This window comes from Rousettus aegyptiacus, unplaced genomic scaffold, assembly GCF_014176215.1.
Source record: "Rousettus aegyptiacus isolate mRouAeg1 unplaced genomic scaffold, mRouAeg1.p scaffold_m13_p_18, whole genome shotgun sequence".
Lineage (NCBI taxonomy): Eukaryota > Metazoa > Chordata > Mammalia > Chiroptera > Pteropodidae > Rousettus > Rousettus aegyptiacus.
The window spans coordinates 15,428,451-15,441,988 of NW_023416293.1; the positions used below are offsets into that span (position 1 = coordinate 15,428,451).

A 13,538-nucleotide genomic window follows, 5' to 3' on the forward strand; every position below is an offset into this window, starting at 1 on the left:
TCAGAGTGTGGCTCGGAGTGTGGCCGAGGGAGCACAAGAGTCGTGGGGCTCAGTGGGCGCTGCGCGGCCCGGCGGCCAGCCAGGCGGGGGGAGCCCGGGACCCCCCGGCCCGGCCCCTGAAGGCAGCTCGGGAGGGGTCTCCGGTGGACGCAGCAGCAGCAGCGCCAGCCCGCACGCGAGGAGGGTCGCTGTGCACTAACCGCTGACACCGACATGCCCGGTGGGCGGCCGGCGGCCTCTCGCCCAGACCGCGAGCTGGTGGCGGCCAGGCCGTGCGCTGAAGCCGGGGTGGGGTGTGGGGTTGGGGCGATCGTGCAGTCTGTAGGACCACCTAGAACTGCATGTCCCGTGAGGCGTTCACCATCCACCAAGGTGGAGATTTAAATTTAAGTTCATTAAAATAAAACTTAAAACATTTCGTTCCTCAGCTGCACCAGCCCCATTCTGAGCTCTCGGCAGCCACGACATGGACACGGAGCACCCGCGTCACCGCAGGAGCCCTACTGGGCAGCACTGACTAGAAGCTTTTTAACACGAAGGCACTACTGACTTTGGAAAAAATAAGTGAAAATGGAACAGAATCCATCCACCTGCGTACGTAAGACGCCCGGGAGCCACCGCTGCTGCCACAAAGGGCTCGTCTGTGTCCTACACTGTCTACAGCCAGAACGCGCTCCCTTCTCGGCTCTGCGCCAGCGGGGCCCGGCCCTCTGGGGACCTCAGGCCCCACCGGCCGCGACGGCCGGGAGAAAGCACGACAAAGCGGGAGGCATCACGCTGCCCGACATCAGACGACACAGGGCCGCGCCACCGGAGCAGCACGGCGACGACGTGGAAGCAGGCACGCGGGCCAGGGGAGCCGAACGCAGCGCCCGGAGATGCGCCTCAGCACGACGACCGACTCCTCGCTGAAGAGGGAGACGAGAACACACAGTGGGCGAAGACGGCCCCTTCAGTAAATGGTGCTGGGAAAGCTGGACGTGTCGTGCAAAAAAAAAAATGAAACTGAACTCAAAACTGATCAACGACTTAAACTTAAGACCCAAAACATAAAACTCCTAGAATAAAACACGGGCAGTAAACTCTGACTTTGCTCTTAGTACTGTTTTTTCTGACATGTAACCTCAGGCAAGGGAAACAAAAAAGTGAAAAATTGTGATGCGTCAAACTAAAATGTTTTGCACAGCAAAGAAAACCACCGACAAAACAAACTAGTGAATGGCAGAAAACATTCATGAATGATACACCTGATGAGGGGTTATTATCTAAACTATACCAGCAATTCATACAGCTTAACACCGACGAAAACAAAAGCAAAAAAACAATCCCATTAAAAAACGGGCAGAGGACCTGAACAGACACTTCTCCAAAGAGGACATACAGATGGCCAATGGACAAATGACAAGATGATCAAGGTCGTTCACCATCAGAGAAATGCAAACTCAAACCACGACGAGAGGTCACCTCATACCTGTCAGAATGGCTATCATTGATAATGAAAGAGGGCTTGGGGAGGGGGAGACGGAGACGGGGCTAAGCAGCACAAGCCGTCAGGTGTAAAACAGCCACGGGGACGCGCAGCACAGCACAGCACAGGGGGCACAGCCAGCAGCGCCGTGACGGGGACGCGCAGCTCAGCACAGCACAGGGGGCACAGCCAGCAGCGCCGTGACGGGGACGCCCAGCACAGCACAGGGGGCACAGCCAGCAGCGCCGTGACAGCTGCGGCGTCGGGGGAGTGCCGGGCTGATCAGGGGGGTCGCGGCACACGCTATAGAACCGTCCGACCACTCTGCCGTCCCTCTGAAACTGGTATCGTATGTTAACTATAGCTGAAAAAGAACAGGGATGTTTCTTTAAACGAAACGTGATTCTTTCTAACGGCACTTCAAAATTAAAAATCCACACCTAAAAATCTTGTCTTTATCACATCACTCTTCGTTGTCTTTCTAATAATACAAAATCAGCTCATGAAAACATAAGTTTTATGTAATAGCACACATGAAATCTGAATGAAAAGCAGACCATTGCAGGACGTTATACGAAAAGCTAAAACATCGTCTCTGCTGAAACACACTGTTTTTCTTCTTTTTATCTTATTTTCAATGCAGCTGTTATACTTGGAGTACTAGCCCTCCGCGTTTTAAGTCAGCAAAGAAAATGCAAAACACTCGTCATACCATACCCCATGAAACACCTCAGAGCAGGAAGAAGGACGTCCCACTGTCCCGGAGAGCTGACAAGGGACAGCAGCGCCCGGGCCCGCCCCCTTGCTCATAGCGCCCGGCATGCTCACTTGGTGGATGAAGTCCATGAGGAAGGAGTGGGCCTTCATCTTGTCTTCCAGCTGGTGAAGGATGATCAGGGACGTGTTGCTAAACCCAGGTGCTTCTGTCGAAACACAATAACAAAACAAAAGTTAAGAAAAATCTACAGAAAATAAAAATACCAATCTTTTAACGCAATTATTTATAACATTCCCCAGAGTTTAAAAATATTTAGAGAAAAATTTTGGGAGTTTGGTACTAATCATACCGTATTTATTCAAAACACAGATTATGTTATCAGTGAAATCATTTCTATCAGTCTAAGCTTAACAGCTCAAAAGAAATAGTCAAGGAAGATAAACACTGATTTTTTTCCCTAAATCCCTAATAAGGCTTAGCAAACCTGTCAAGTAGGAAATCGGGGTTACGAGTGGATGTTTGAGAGCTCCCCGGGGTGCCCCCGTGCTGCAGTGGAAGTGCAGGAGAGGGAGCCACGGGGACAAGGGGCAGTGCCAGCCGGCAGGACGTGACATGCCCGCCCCACGTGCTGAGAGTCGCTCGCTGCAGCTCTCAGGCAAACGTACGATTCCTATTAGCCAAACACGGTGGTGATGCCGATCGTCACTGAACTGTGGCTCGGAAGTGCCACGCGCTGCCTATGCCACGAAGTTCCTTTTTAACATAGAAAGGCGAAGCAGCTAGGTAGGGCTGACCGATCTGCTTCCGTTAGAACAAGCAGGGTTCGCTCCAGTCGGCCCTCAGTTTCCAGTGTGTCTCGGAAATCTGTTCTGAGCCCTTTTCAAAATCTACTACTGAGAAAAGGTACAACTTTCTAAACTGAATAGTAAGTTGTTTCGGGAATTAAAAAACATGCTTTCAGAGACACTTTAATAAAGCAACTGGAGCGTTCTCCAAACAGACGACGCCCTAGGAGCAGTCAGCGTGCGCTTACCCTCGGGGACGGACTCGGCCCAGCGCGGATCGGAAGCCGGGTAGTCATCCACCAGGTCCACGCTGATCTGGGCGACAGCTCTGTCTAGCTCACAGTCAGGATCCGAATCAGAGTGAGAGGACAGCAGTTCATCGACCATCGTCTGAGCATGACATAAGTCTTTTCTGAAATAAAGTTGGAAAACGAAGTATTAAAGAAGGTAAACATTTCCGGTGCTCACCACAAAAGAGTTAATTGTGACACTAAAGCCCCATCTTAGCCCGATGGCCGGTGAGCCCGTGAAGAGAACCGGACTCTTCCGAACTCGGAGAGACGGAAGGACAAGCGCAGTGCGAACGAAGGTGAGGCCGGACGAAGCGGGCTCAGGAGCGGGCGCGTTCGGAGGGGTGAGCCGCAGAGCCAGGGCGCAAGCTGCGTAACCCGCGTCAGGACGCAGGCGGCCCTGGGAAGGTGTCGCGATCCGCTCTGTTTTCCCGGAGGATCATTCTGACTATGCATGGAGAGAGCAGGAGATGGGGCATCAGATGGGAAGAACAACCCAGGTAGGAAGTGTCTGCAAAATCTAGGAAGAGAAGACGGTCTGACCGGCAGTGGCTGAGGGGAGAAGGAGACAAGGAAAGTCTGGAAAAGATGCACAATGTTGCTGGGCAACCGGCAGGACCCGCGGCATCACGATGAGCCCCACATCTGTGCTCTGAACAGGTGGACAGTGGTACCTGTCACTGGAACCTGTCACTGGAACGGGGGCAGAACCGAAGGATAAGCTTTGGGGACAAGCACAGTACTGGGTGTACTGAAGCCGAGGTGCCCATGGAAGACACACTGTGTGTGTGTGTGTGTGTGTGTGTGTGTGTGTGTGCGTGAAACGCCCCGAGCAGGGAGGTTTGCGTCTCCTTGGCGCATGGAGCCAAGGAAGGAGCAGAGGCTCAGGGAGCAGAGGGAGCGGGAAGCGTGGGAGCAGGGGGCGCGGGGAGCAGAGGGAACGTGGGGCGTGGGGAGCAGAGGGAGTGGGGAGCGCAGAGAACGTGGGGAGCAGAGGGAGTGGGGGGCACAGGGAGCGGGGGGCACAGGGAGCGGGGGGAGGGGTGGGGCATGGGAGAAGCATGTGCGACGCCTGTGGGTCGCGCACCACTAGCCGGTCTGGGTGCTTTGCTGTGAACGGGAAGACGGGGGTGCGGTAGCTCTGAGGAGCACGAAGACTGGTCTTAAAAAACAGCAGGTTAACCGTGATCGACGGCTGACGAGAAGCCAGCACAGACCGGTCCCGGGGAGGAGGAAGAACGGAGCGCGCCGTCTCAGGGCACCTCCTCCCGCTCCACAGGCAGGCAGGGCTGTCTGCCACCCCCGCGGCCCTGCGAGAGGTGAACAGGCCACCCTGAGGCAGACGGAGCTGACCAGCCACAGCCCCAGAATGTGAGTAAGTCCAGCCAGGACAGCTGGCAGCTGACCGCTGACGGGGACCAGTAAAATGGCCCCCTGAGCCCAACCCCAAACAGCCCGACCGCAGAACCACGAGCCACGTCGCGTAGGCCGAACGTGCTTGGTGATTTTGTACACAGCGAAGCCCGACCAGCGGGCCAAGGTCTCCTCACTGACAGCTCCACGGACTCACGCGCCGTGACAGAGGCTGGAGAAGAGGCCAGACAGTCACCAGTCCGAACGGTGCTGTGAGGAGGCTGCGTAGCCTCGTGTCTGTCCCTAACCTGGCTGGGACCCTCCTGTGACCACCACGTCCAGAATCAGTTTGTGAAAGTGCTGAAGCTTAGAACACCCCCTTAATGACATCGTTCCTCCCCCTTCCTCCCGCCCCTCAACAAATACGTAGCATGTCCGAAAAATGTGTCCTCAGACCCAAATGGGCCATAATTAAAACACGTGTCATACCTGCAATAGTGCAGAAAAGCAGCTTTGAGCAACCTGGCTTTATCCTCCTGGGCTACGGTCTCATTCTTCACAGAGGTCTCGAAAACCACACTCTGGAAAATAACAGACGATACCTTAGAGGGAAAGGCGTCAGGACGTTCTCAATCACTGGACTGAAAACTGGACCCGCCCGTGACGGCAGCCGCACAGGTCACAAGCTGTCCCCCACGCGCTACAGCTGACGCACACCAAACGTTCACTAAAACCAGAGAAGACGCGCCAAGCGGTCGAGCGGAGTCCTACGGAAAAGGTGCGTGTAGCTGAGAGTGACGGAGAGCGACACCGAGAGTGGCGCCGGGCGGCATCGCGGGGATTTCGTCGGCGCCGACGGAACCGTCCACACGGCTGGCTCTCACGCCGCCGGCCACGTGGCGCTGTGCACAACGGCTGACCGAGCGTACGCAAGGCGTCGGCTTCGCTTTGAAGACACGGCACAGAACGTCAGCAGCATCACGAAATCCACGTGGTTACAAAGATATAAACGAAAAAATCGTTCCTCTTTGTGGAAACTACCAAATTGTTTTAATTTTGAATTAGAGAAATCGTTTATGTATTTCACATATCAGTCAAGCGGAAATTAACCCAAATGGTATTATTTTTAGCCTTCTGTAGAAGAATGATAAAAAAAAAATCTCATGGATCAGAGGTTTAGGTTTCAAGATGACAAAAATAAAACAGACGGTTTTTACCCCACTCTCCCTCTCGAAAATCACGCTAGAGCAGCAGGAAGAAAAATCCAAGCACACGGACACCTGTGATTCTAACCCCCGCGCGGGGGGCCGGGGGCCGGAAGGAGTGGCAGCGGGCAGAGCAGAGACCTCTGTGTCTGTGCTGGAGGGCCAGGTCCTACTGGGCCCTGAGGCCCGCGGAGAGCAGAGTCCCCAGAGGCCTAAGGGGAAGGCGTCCCCAGAGCTGCTGGAGGGGTGGGACACAGGAGACGGGCGCGAACGAGCATGCAACTGCTTGCTGCACGCTCCCAGGGCCACGTCACGCGGTCCCGTAGGCGACTCTTGGCGAGCCGGAAACAGTATCCACGTTGTTGCTATGAGCAAAAAAAGTTTATGTCAGGATGATGAAGCCAGAGAAAGGCACGTAAGTCACCCTAACTCCTCAGCTTCTATAACAGGAGACCAAGAGATGTCTACAACTGCTGAATCAGGAGGCAGCAATCTGTGCACCTTGCTTAGAAACATGGAGAAAATACTAGAAGAAACAGCTAGAAGACTCAGAAGCAGTTGCTTCTGGGAAAGAGGACACGGGGTGGGGGAGATAAAAGAATGAATGTTTTCATCACAACTCCTATAAAAATCTCTGGCTTTTAAAACGTTGGGGGGAAATACTCTGATCAAATTTTAAAATCACGTAGAACCACATTACCTCATTGCTGGGTCCAGCGACTGAAGATGCTAAAGAGTCTTCCAGGTCCTCTGCCAACATGGACGCATTTTCCCGAGAAGTGACAGACACCAGCCCACTGTTCCTCGAGAAGAGGACGGGCACCCCGCCACACGAGCCCGCTCCCAAGATGCCATCGCCTGAGAGAGAGAAACGCACGGCCACCTGCACGGAACTGACGATGCGCGCCGACGCCCGCCAGCCGACGGGGGGCCCCCCTCCCCGCCCGCGTCGCTCCTGCTTTGAACTCGGCTCTTTAATCCCAGAGCGAAGGTCAAGGACCCACTGCGATCGCAGCAGCAGGCCGTGTCCTTCGGCTCCGGGACAGTACGAACGAGCCTTGCAAGACAGCAGCATGAAGAGTAAGCAAAAGGTAAAACCACTCATTCTGCCACCTTCAGACCGCGTTCTCGATCTACGGGGTCCTCCTGCCCACGTCTGTCTCGACCTGCTAGTCAGCCACTGGGTCAGCCAACCGGGACAGACATCTGAGCCCGCACAGTGCCTGGTGCCGCTATGCCCGCCCAGTCAAGGCTCCGGGGCTGGGACCAGAACCCTGGGTTCTCTCCTGCAGCCTCGCCTGGACCCTGCCCCCTGCCCCCCGCTTCGGGTCAGCATCCTGATGAAACCACCTGCCCGGCTCTGCGTGACTCCTGGACGGCTCTCCCCTCCCCTCCCCCGCCTCCCCCGCCCCCGCCCGCTGCAGCACCTGAGTCCAGCACCTGAGCTGCTTCTTACCCAGGGGCCTGGACACACTTAAAGAGCAACTGAGACCACGTTGCTCTTCCTAATGGGAATAAGCAGGCTGCTTCTTAGCCTCCGTCCTTCCCTTCAAGGCCTGTGCGGGGGGAAACGTGCCTCTTTTTGCCCATAAACATAACGGTTTGGGAATTCTGCTGCCCTTTCGGTTTTTCAGTGGGGCTGCAACTTCGGCTCCTACAGGTGTGGTCTGCGATGTCTCAGTGATACCTACAGGTACCATGTCTGAAGCCACATTTATTGAGAAAAGAATGGAAACGCCTCAGAATGACGACTGAGGTCACCAATCCGCTTTCTGCAACGCCGCTGTACCTTGCGCATCGAAGACAATCTTCTCCTGGGGCAGAGAAAACCTCCCGGTCCCCGTGGAGCACACGTAGACGGCACTTCCGGTGTGCAGGCAGGCGGTCTGCGACGCACAGCTGGGGACCATCAGCCGGCACGCGATCAAGTCTTCCGACTGACAACGAAACGCCGAGCGACAGCAAGTGAGTTTCCGGTTTTGTAATTCACGTTTTTGTACGATACCATGTCACAAAAACGATAAAACAACTCAGACCATCCTTGTGAAAACACCACCCGTGGCATGATTTACACAATGTGGCAGAATAAGTTTATAAACATCAATCAGAATAATTCATGTTGAGCAGCAAATAATTAGCAAATTTTGAAGACATTTCCATGGTGACAAGATTTTACCTAGAAACCTATCTCAAGAGATAGAAAATAAAAGGTTCAATTCATCCTGTTATGTATTCTGGAATTGGTAAAAACTTTCTAAGTGCTCCCTGATAAACATTTTGGTACTTACTTCACTATCACGATATCAAGCACAAGAAAACTAAGTTACCTCGCTCCTAATGAATCAGAAGCAGAAATAGAAACGAGACCTGATTACGGCTGACCCTTGAACAACACGGGTTTGCACTGCGTGAGTCAACTTGCATGTGGATTTTTTTAAACACGTATTTTGGAAAATTTCTGGATACTTCCTTCCCTTGCTACTATGAAACAGTCCCATCGACTACACGCGACTGCCGTACAGAAATCACAGTGCTGCTGCTTCGCTATCACTGCATAAACTGTCTCACCTGTAAATGCTTCTTTTCCAAACTATCTTTTCCATTTTTGATGTCTAGTGTTAGTAACACGAACACCTACAGGGTTTGGTGTCACATCAGACAATGATGACGTAGCTACTGACAGAAAGACAAACCATCGTGCGGAACGATGACGAGTTCGCAGCACCGGTAACTACAGTGCGGTGCCGGCAGCATGTTTCCGCCTATGGTTTCCCCAGTAACATTTCCTTTCCTGACGCTTACTTTATCATGAGCACACGGCACGTGACACACGTAGCACACGGAAGTGCGTGCGTCGGCTGCTCACGCAGTCGACAGAGCCCCCGTCAACGGCAGGCAGCTACAGTTAAGTGTTCGGAAAGTCGACACTGTGCAAGAGCTTTCGAATGTGCGGAGGTCCACACCCGTCCACGCCCGAACCGACACTGTTCAAAGCTAGCTGTAAATAAAACTGGCAAGTGTTAAAAATGATACAGTGTTATTAAAGAAGTAATCTTACCAAGAAAAAAAAAAAACATTAAAAGCAGGATCTGATATTGTTTAATTTTTAAACAGTAGTCTTTATACCAGTTTGCATTGTCTAAAACTTTTAACCCTGAGCATTTTTTCTTGCATAATCAGGTTTTCCTCATGAACATCTTATTTATTTGTTTGTTTGTTTATTTATAAATGAGGCAACCCGTGGTTGACCTCATAGACTGCCAGGACTTTTGTCAGCTCACAATCTCATATTTTTTACTTTTAACGCCTACAGCACCCGGTATTCCCAGGCGGTCTCCCATCCAAGTACCAACCAGCCCCGACCCTGCTTAGTTTCCGAGATCAGACGAGATCCGGCTTGTTCAGGGTGGTGTGGCTGGAGACACATCATAGTTATTAAGCTGACGAGCATATAACGCCTTCAAATATAAGCCTACTCTGAGTAGAAAGGGCATTTTTTCTGTAATTTATAAGGCTCAAAATCGAACCCCGATTCCTGCCTAGTTTCTTCCTTATTTTTCACTCTGCAGTGCATCAGCATTGTCTTTCCACTCAACGCAGAAATAACAGCCCCGTCCCGGAGCTGCAGCAGACGTGAGCTGCTTTTACGCTCAGCTCTCTTCGGCTGAGGCTGAGCAGAGGACCAAGTCTGAGACGGCAAGTAAAACGCAACGTCTAAAAGACAGCTATTTTAAAACATCCCCAAGCTCCGCAGATGAACCTCTCAGGGAGTCTGACCCTGCAACCGCTGGGGAGCGAGAACGCAGTACGTTATGGTCACCTTGTGATCTAACTCGCAGACACGAGTCTTACCTGGAAAGGCGGGTTATACTGAGTGACTTCGACCGTCACCGAATCTGGCATTTGGGGGCCGTCATCTCCTATCGTTACCAGAGAGTAGTAGACGAGACACGGGTTGTCTGCGGGGTGCCATGCTGCCACCAGGACCAGGAGCCCGTCACTAGTCAAAGCAAAAGACAGACCTGCAGTCTCCTCGGAAAACAGCCCGGCGGCTTCTCACAGCCGGACACACTCACCATGGCGCCCAGCGGCCCCGCTCGGACCCGACCTCCGCCGGGGGCGTGAAACTGACGTGTGCACCGCGTGCGATGCGCTCGGTGGCTTCAGTGGCCACGGCGTGAACGCACCGAGCAGGCGGCTCGGTGCCCCTACGCGACGGACGAAGCGGCGGAAGGGAAGACAGCAGAGCACGAAGCGCTCCACGCCACGTGAGGGGGCCAGTCTCAGAAGAACCGTGTGGCTGTCACGTGGCCCGAGCGGCACAGCCACGGGGACAGAAAACACACGCTGGCCGCGGGGCTGGCCGCGGAGGGAGGCGAGGGGCGCGGGGGCCGACGGCTGCTGTGGGTCTTGACCGAGGTGACGGTTAGACTGTGCGTCTGTCAAACCCACAGACACGACCCTGCGGGGCCGTGAGCGACAGCCCTGCGAAGGTGCTTTCTCTTCCTTAGGCCTGAACTGGACTGTACGTAAAAGGTAACTCAGTAAACCTGACTCCAGACACCCACAGGTACAGCCCGCGGGCCGCCCCGCGCCCGGGGCAGTCTGCCAACGCGGCTCCGGCGGGAGGCCGCGGTCCCCCGAGCCTAAGGCAGCTAGTTTGGGGCCCCCGTGGAAAAGGCTGCCGATGCCTGCCCTGACCTGCTCTTTAAAACTTACTTCCGTCCAGGTGAAAAACACTTCGTGGTAATCTTAACAGCCAGACGCAGACAGATTAAGCTGCAGTCGATGTGAAAACAAATCTCTTTCCATTTCAAAGCTACACGTTCCCCTTGTCTCTCAAGGCTGCTCCCCACAAAAGACCAATGGTCTCTAACCTCAGCCCTTCCGAAACATTTAGCAGCGTTGTTAGCAACTTTCATTCAGGTCTCAGAAACGGTAACGGCTAGCACCTCCTACTGACAACTGAAAATAAGAAGCCAAGGGACTTGAGACCACGGGTCCCAGGCTGGGGGCTACACCGCACGCCACTTCGAATCCGGCCGCGCTGGCAGGGTGCCCGCCCTCCCTGCCCGCTGTGCCCAGGTCCCAATGCCATCACTTCCTCTGGGATTCCTGAAAGGAATTCAAGTATGCTGGCCTAAATAAGCGACAGTGGCAGTGACCTCGGGAGGTCCTAGGTGACATAGGAGAACGTCACACATAGAAAGGAACTAAGGGAGGTCCCAGAGAACGCGGTCCTGGGAGCCCAGGCGGTCACCCTGTGGCGAGCCTCTACCCTGAGGGCCATCTGCAGACCGCGTCGCCGAGAGACAGAGGTGCCCGCAGAGATGCGGACGCACGCACACCTGAGAGGGGCCCCTGGGGCGTGGTGCCAGGACGTTTGTTTGGCATCTTTATAAAAAATCTTCACATTTTTAAAAATATGAAACTGTTTTAGGTGCTAGAGACGGACAGAGAATCACAATCCGGCAAACTGTCATCAACCCGACGAGTCTGTGTGACTGCAGATGAGGTAACACACTCGAGGTTCAGGACTCCCAGCCCCACAGCTGAGACGGCGCTCTCGGCCTGGTGTCGGCGACGGCCCAGGAGGGGCGCTGCGGAGCCCCGAGGCCCCGCGGGCAGCGGGGAGCCGGATGCCGGCCTTGCACGGAAGAGGCCCTCCCCACTGGGCCTGGAGGACGAGGCTGGTGACCAGACGGTGCAGAGCCGAGGCGGGGGTGAGGGTCGGGAAGGACCGCGGTGCCCCACAGGCCTCTCGGGCCCCGCTGGTGTGACGCTGCCGGGGCGGGGGGCCGGGGTTGCCCCAGCACAGCGTCCCTGGGCACGCGCCCCACCTCTGCCCTGAACGCCGCCTGAGACAGCGTCCGCGCCACGTAACCACGGGGGGCTGCGTCTTGGCCGCAGTTCTAAACCCAGAAAACGTCGATGAAAACAGGAAAACTGTTTACACTGCCCATGGGAAACACACGTGTCTTGTCGCCCTCACGCGTGCGGAGGCTCGAAACGCTTCCGGAACTGTGACGGCCCCTGCCGGCCTCCATGGTCCAGAGGGAGAATGACACGGTGGCTCGAAACGCTTCCGGAACTGTGACGGCCCCTGCCGTTCTCCATGGTCCAGAGGGAGAATGACACGGCGGCATGCGAAGCCCTCCGAGGAGCAGGCGGGGCTGCCCCCCACCCCAGGCCCCTCCGCACACGCGCGAGTCGCCCTGGACCCTGGCCAAGCTGGGTTCTGAAGGATGACAAGTCACACATCTGTCTGCACTCGCTACGAACTTCCTCACAGAAACCCCATCACAGGCAGCTCAGCTCCGCGTCACCTCTGGTATCCGAGCTGAGTAACCACGCCGAGTGCTCCCGTGTGTGCCCGGACAGAAGCCGGCCCCCTCCTTCATGTGACACGGCCACCCACAGGGCCCTCCCAGGCCGCGGGCTGGGACCGCTGCGGGCCCGGGGGAGCGAGCCCGTCCACGGAGGACGCAGCTCCACGTGGTGACAGTGGGTGCGCTCGGCACGGGGGCCGCGCGCCAGACGCACTCACGGCGGGACTTCTGTTGCGTGGGTGAACGCCGTCCGCCGCCCAGACCCGCGCCGCCCCTCCGCGCCAGACGGGCCGCTCACCAGCTCCGCTGCAGGTCCAGGTACCGGACGTGCACGCCCTCCTTGACGGCCTCGTAGTTGCTTTCTGAGCCCTGGAGAGAACCCCAGTGACACAGCCCCTGAGTGCGGGGCCCTCGGCGCCTGCGTCCCCAGCACCTACTCCCACGGCTGAGCGGACAACTGTCAGCATTTTAAAATCGGCAAATCTGAGGGCTCACGGTCACGGAAACTGCGCTCCCCGTTTGCTACCTGCCGGCCACGCCCGAGTCCGCGCGCGCGCGTGGCAGAGACAGGGCCGCGCGGCCCCGCCGGCCACGCCCGAGTCCGCTCACCCAGACGGCGTCGGCGACGCTGTCCTTCAGGACCCGGTTCACGTCCCAGCTGAAGGCAAGCCGCCCCGAGGCTTCGTCCAGCTCCCACCTGCTGAGGCTGGAGCTCGTCAGGCTGTAGAAGCTCGACCTCTCCCGATCCCACAGGACGCCCGAGAGCTGCAGAGAGAGAGGACAGCCATGTTCTGAAATTCGCGTTTCATGTTTGGACTATTCGATCAGTAACCCGAGCAGAAATCTTCGAGGAGCGAGCGCTCCTGCGGCAGGCCACGAGGGCGAGGCAGGGCTTCGCGGGCAGAGGCGGACTGGGGGGCCGGAGGGTTCGGGGTCCCCAGAGGACGGCAGCCCCGTACCCACCTGCCATGCGGATTACAGCTAGAAAAGTGAAATGAGGTTCAAATGAAAAGTCAGACACACAGCAGCCGAAGAACGTGAGTCGTGAACCCAGCGAGCGAGGGAGCGCGACCCCGTGGCTCTGACCACGAGCGCCGTGCACAGCGACGTGGCTCTGGGGGCGGGGAGGGGGCGTCACCCGCGGGGCGGCACTTCGCTCCGCACAGCGAGAGCCGTGCACGGCGACGCGGCTCTGGGGGTGGCGGGGGGGGGGGGGGGGGGGGGGGGCGTCACCCGCGGGGCGGCACTTCGCTCGGCAAGTCCGTGCTGGCTTGTGAGTGCGGCTGTGTTCTTGTAAGTTGGGCGCACGGGACTGTGTCGACTTAAAACCCTAACTGCCTCCAATTCTCCTGCTCTGTGCCTCCGGCCACTGATGGGCCAGACGGGGGTC

General features: G+C 56.2%; 1 protein-coding gene and 1 pseudogene across 1 annotated transcript in view; both read right to left on the reverse strand.

Annotated features, from left to right (window-relative positions):
* NUP133 (nucleoporin 133) overlaps positions 1–13,538 on the reverse strand; it is a 40,148-nt gene that overhangs the window by 18,458 nt on the left and 8,152 nt on the right. Inside the window, exons 7-14 of the mRNA XM_016163421.2 lie at positions 12,758–12,913; positions 12,447–12,517; positions 9,672–9,819; positions 7,609–7,756; positions 6,520–6,677; positions 5,104–5,195; positions 3,220–3,383; positions 2,297–2,391 (exon numbers count right to left, since the gene is read on the reverse strand). Coding sequence (XP_016018907.2) covers positions 2,297–2,391; positions 3,220–3,383; positions 5,104–5,195; positions 6,520–6,677; positions 7,609–7,756; positions 9,672–9,819; positions 12,447–12,517; positions 12,758–12,913 — 1,032 coding nt within the window. The remainder of the gene's footprint in view (positions 1–2,296; positions 2,392–3,219; positions 3,384–5,103; positions 5,196–6,519; positions 6,678–7,608; positions 7,757–9,671; positions 9,820–12,446; positions 12,518–12,757; positions 12,914–13,538) is intronic.
* On the reverse strand, positions 9,124–9,242 carry LOC118613416 (annotated as a pseudogene).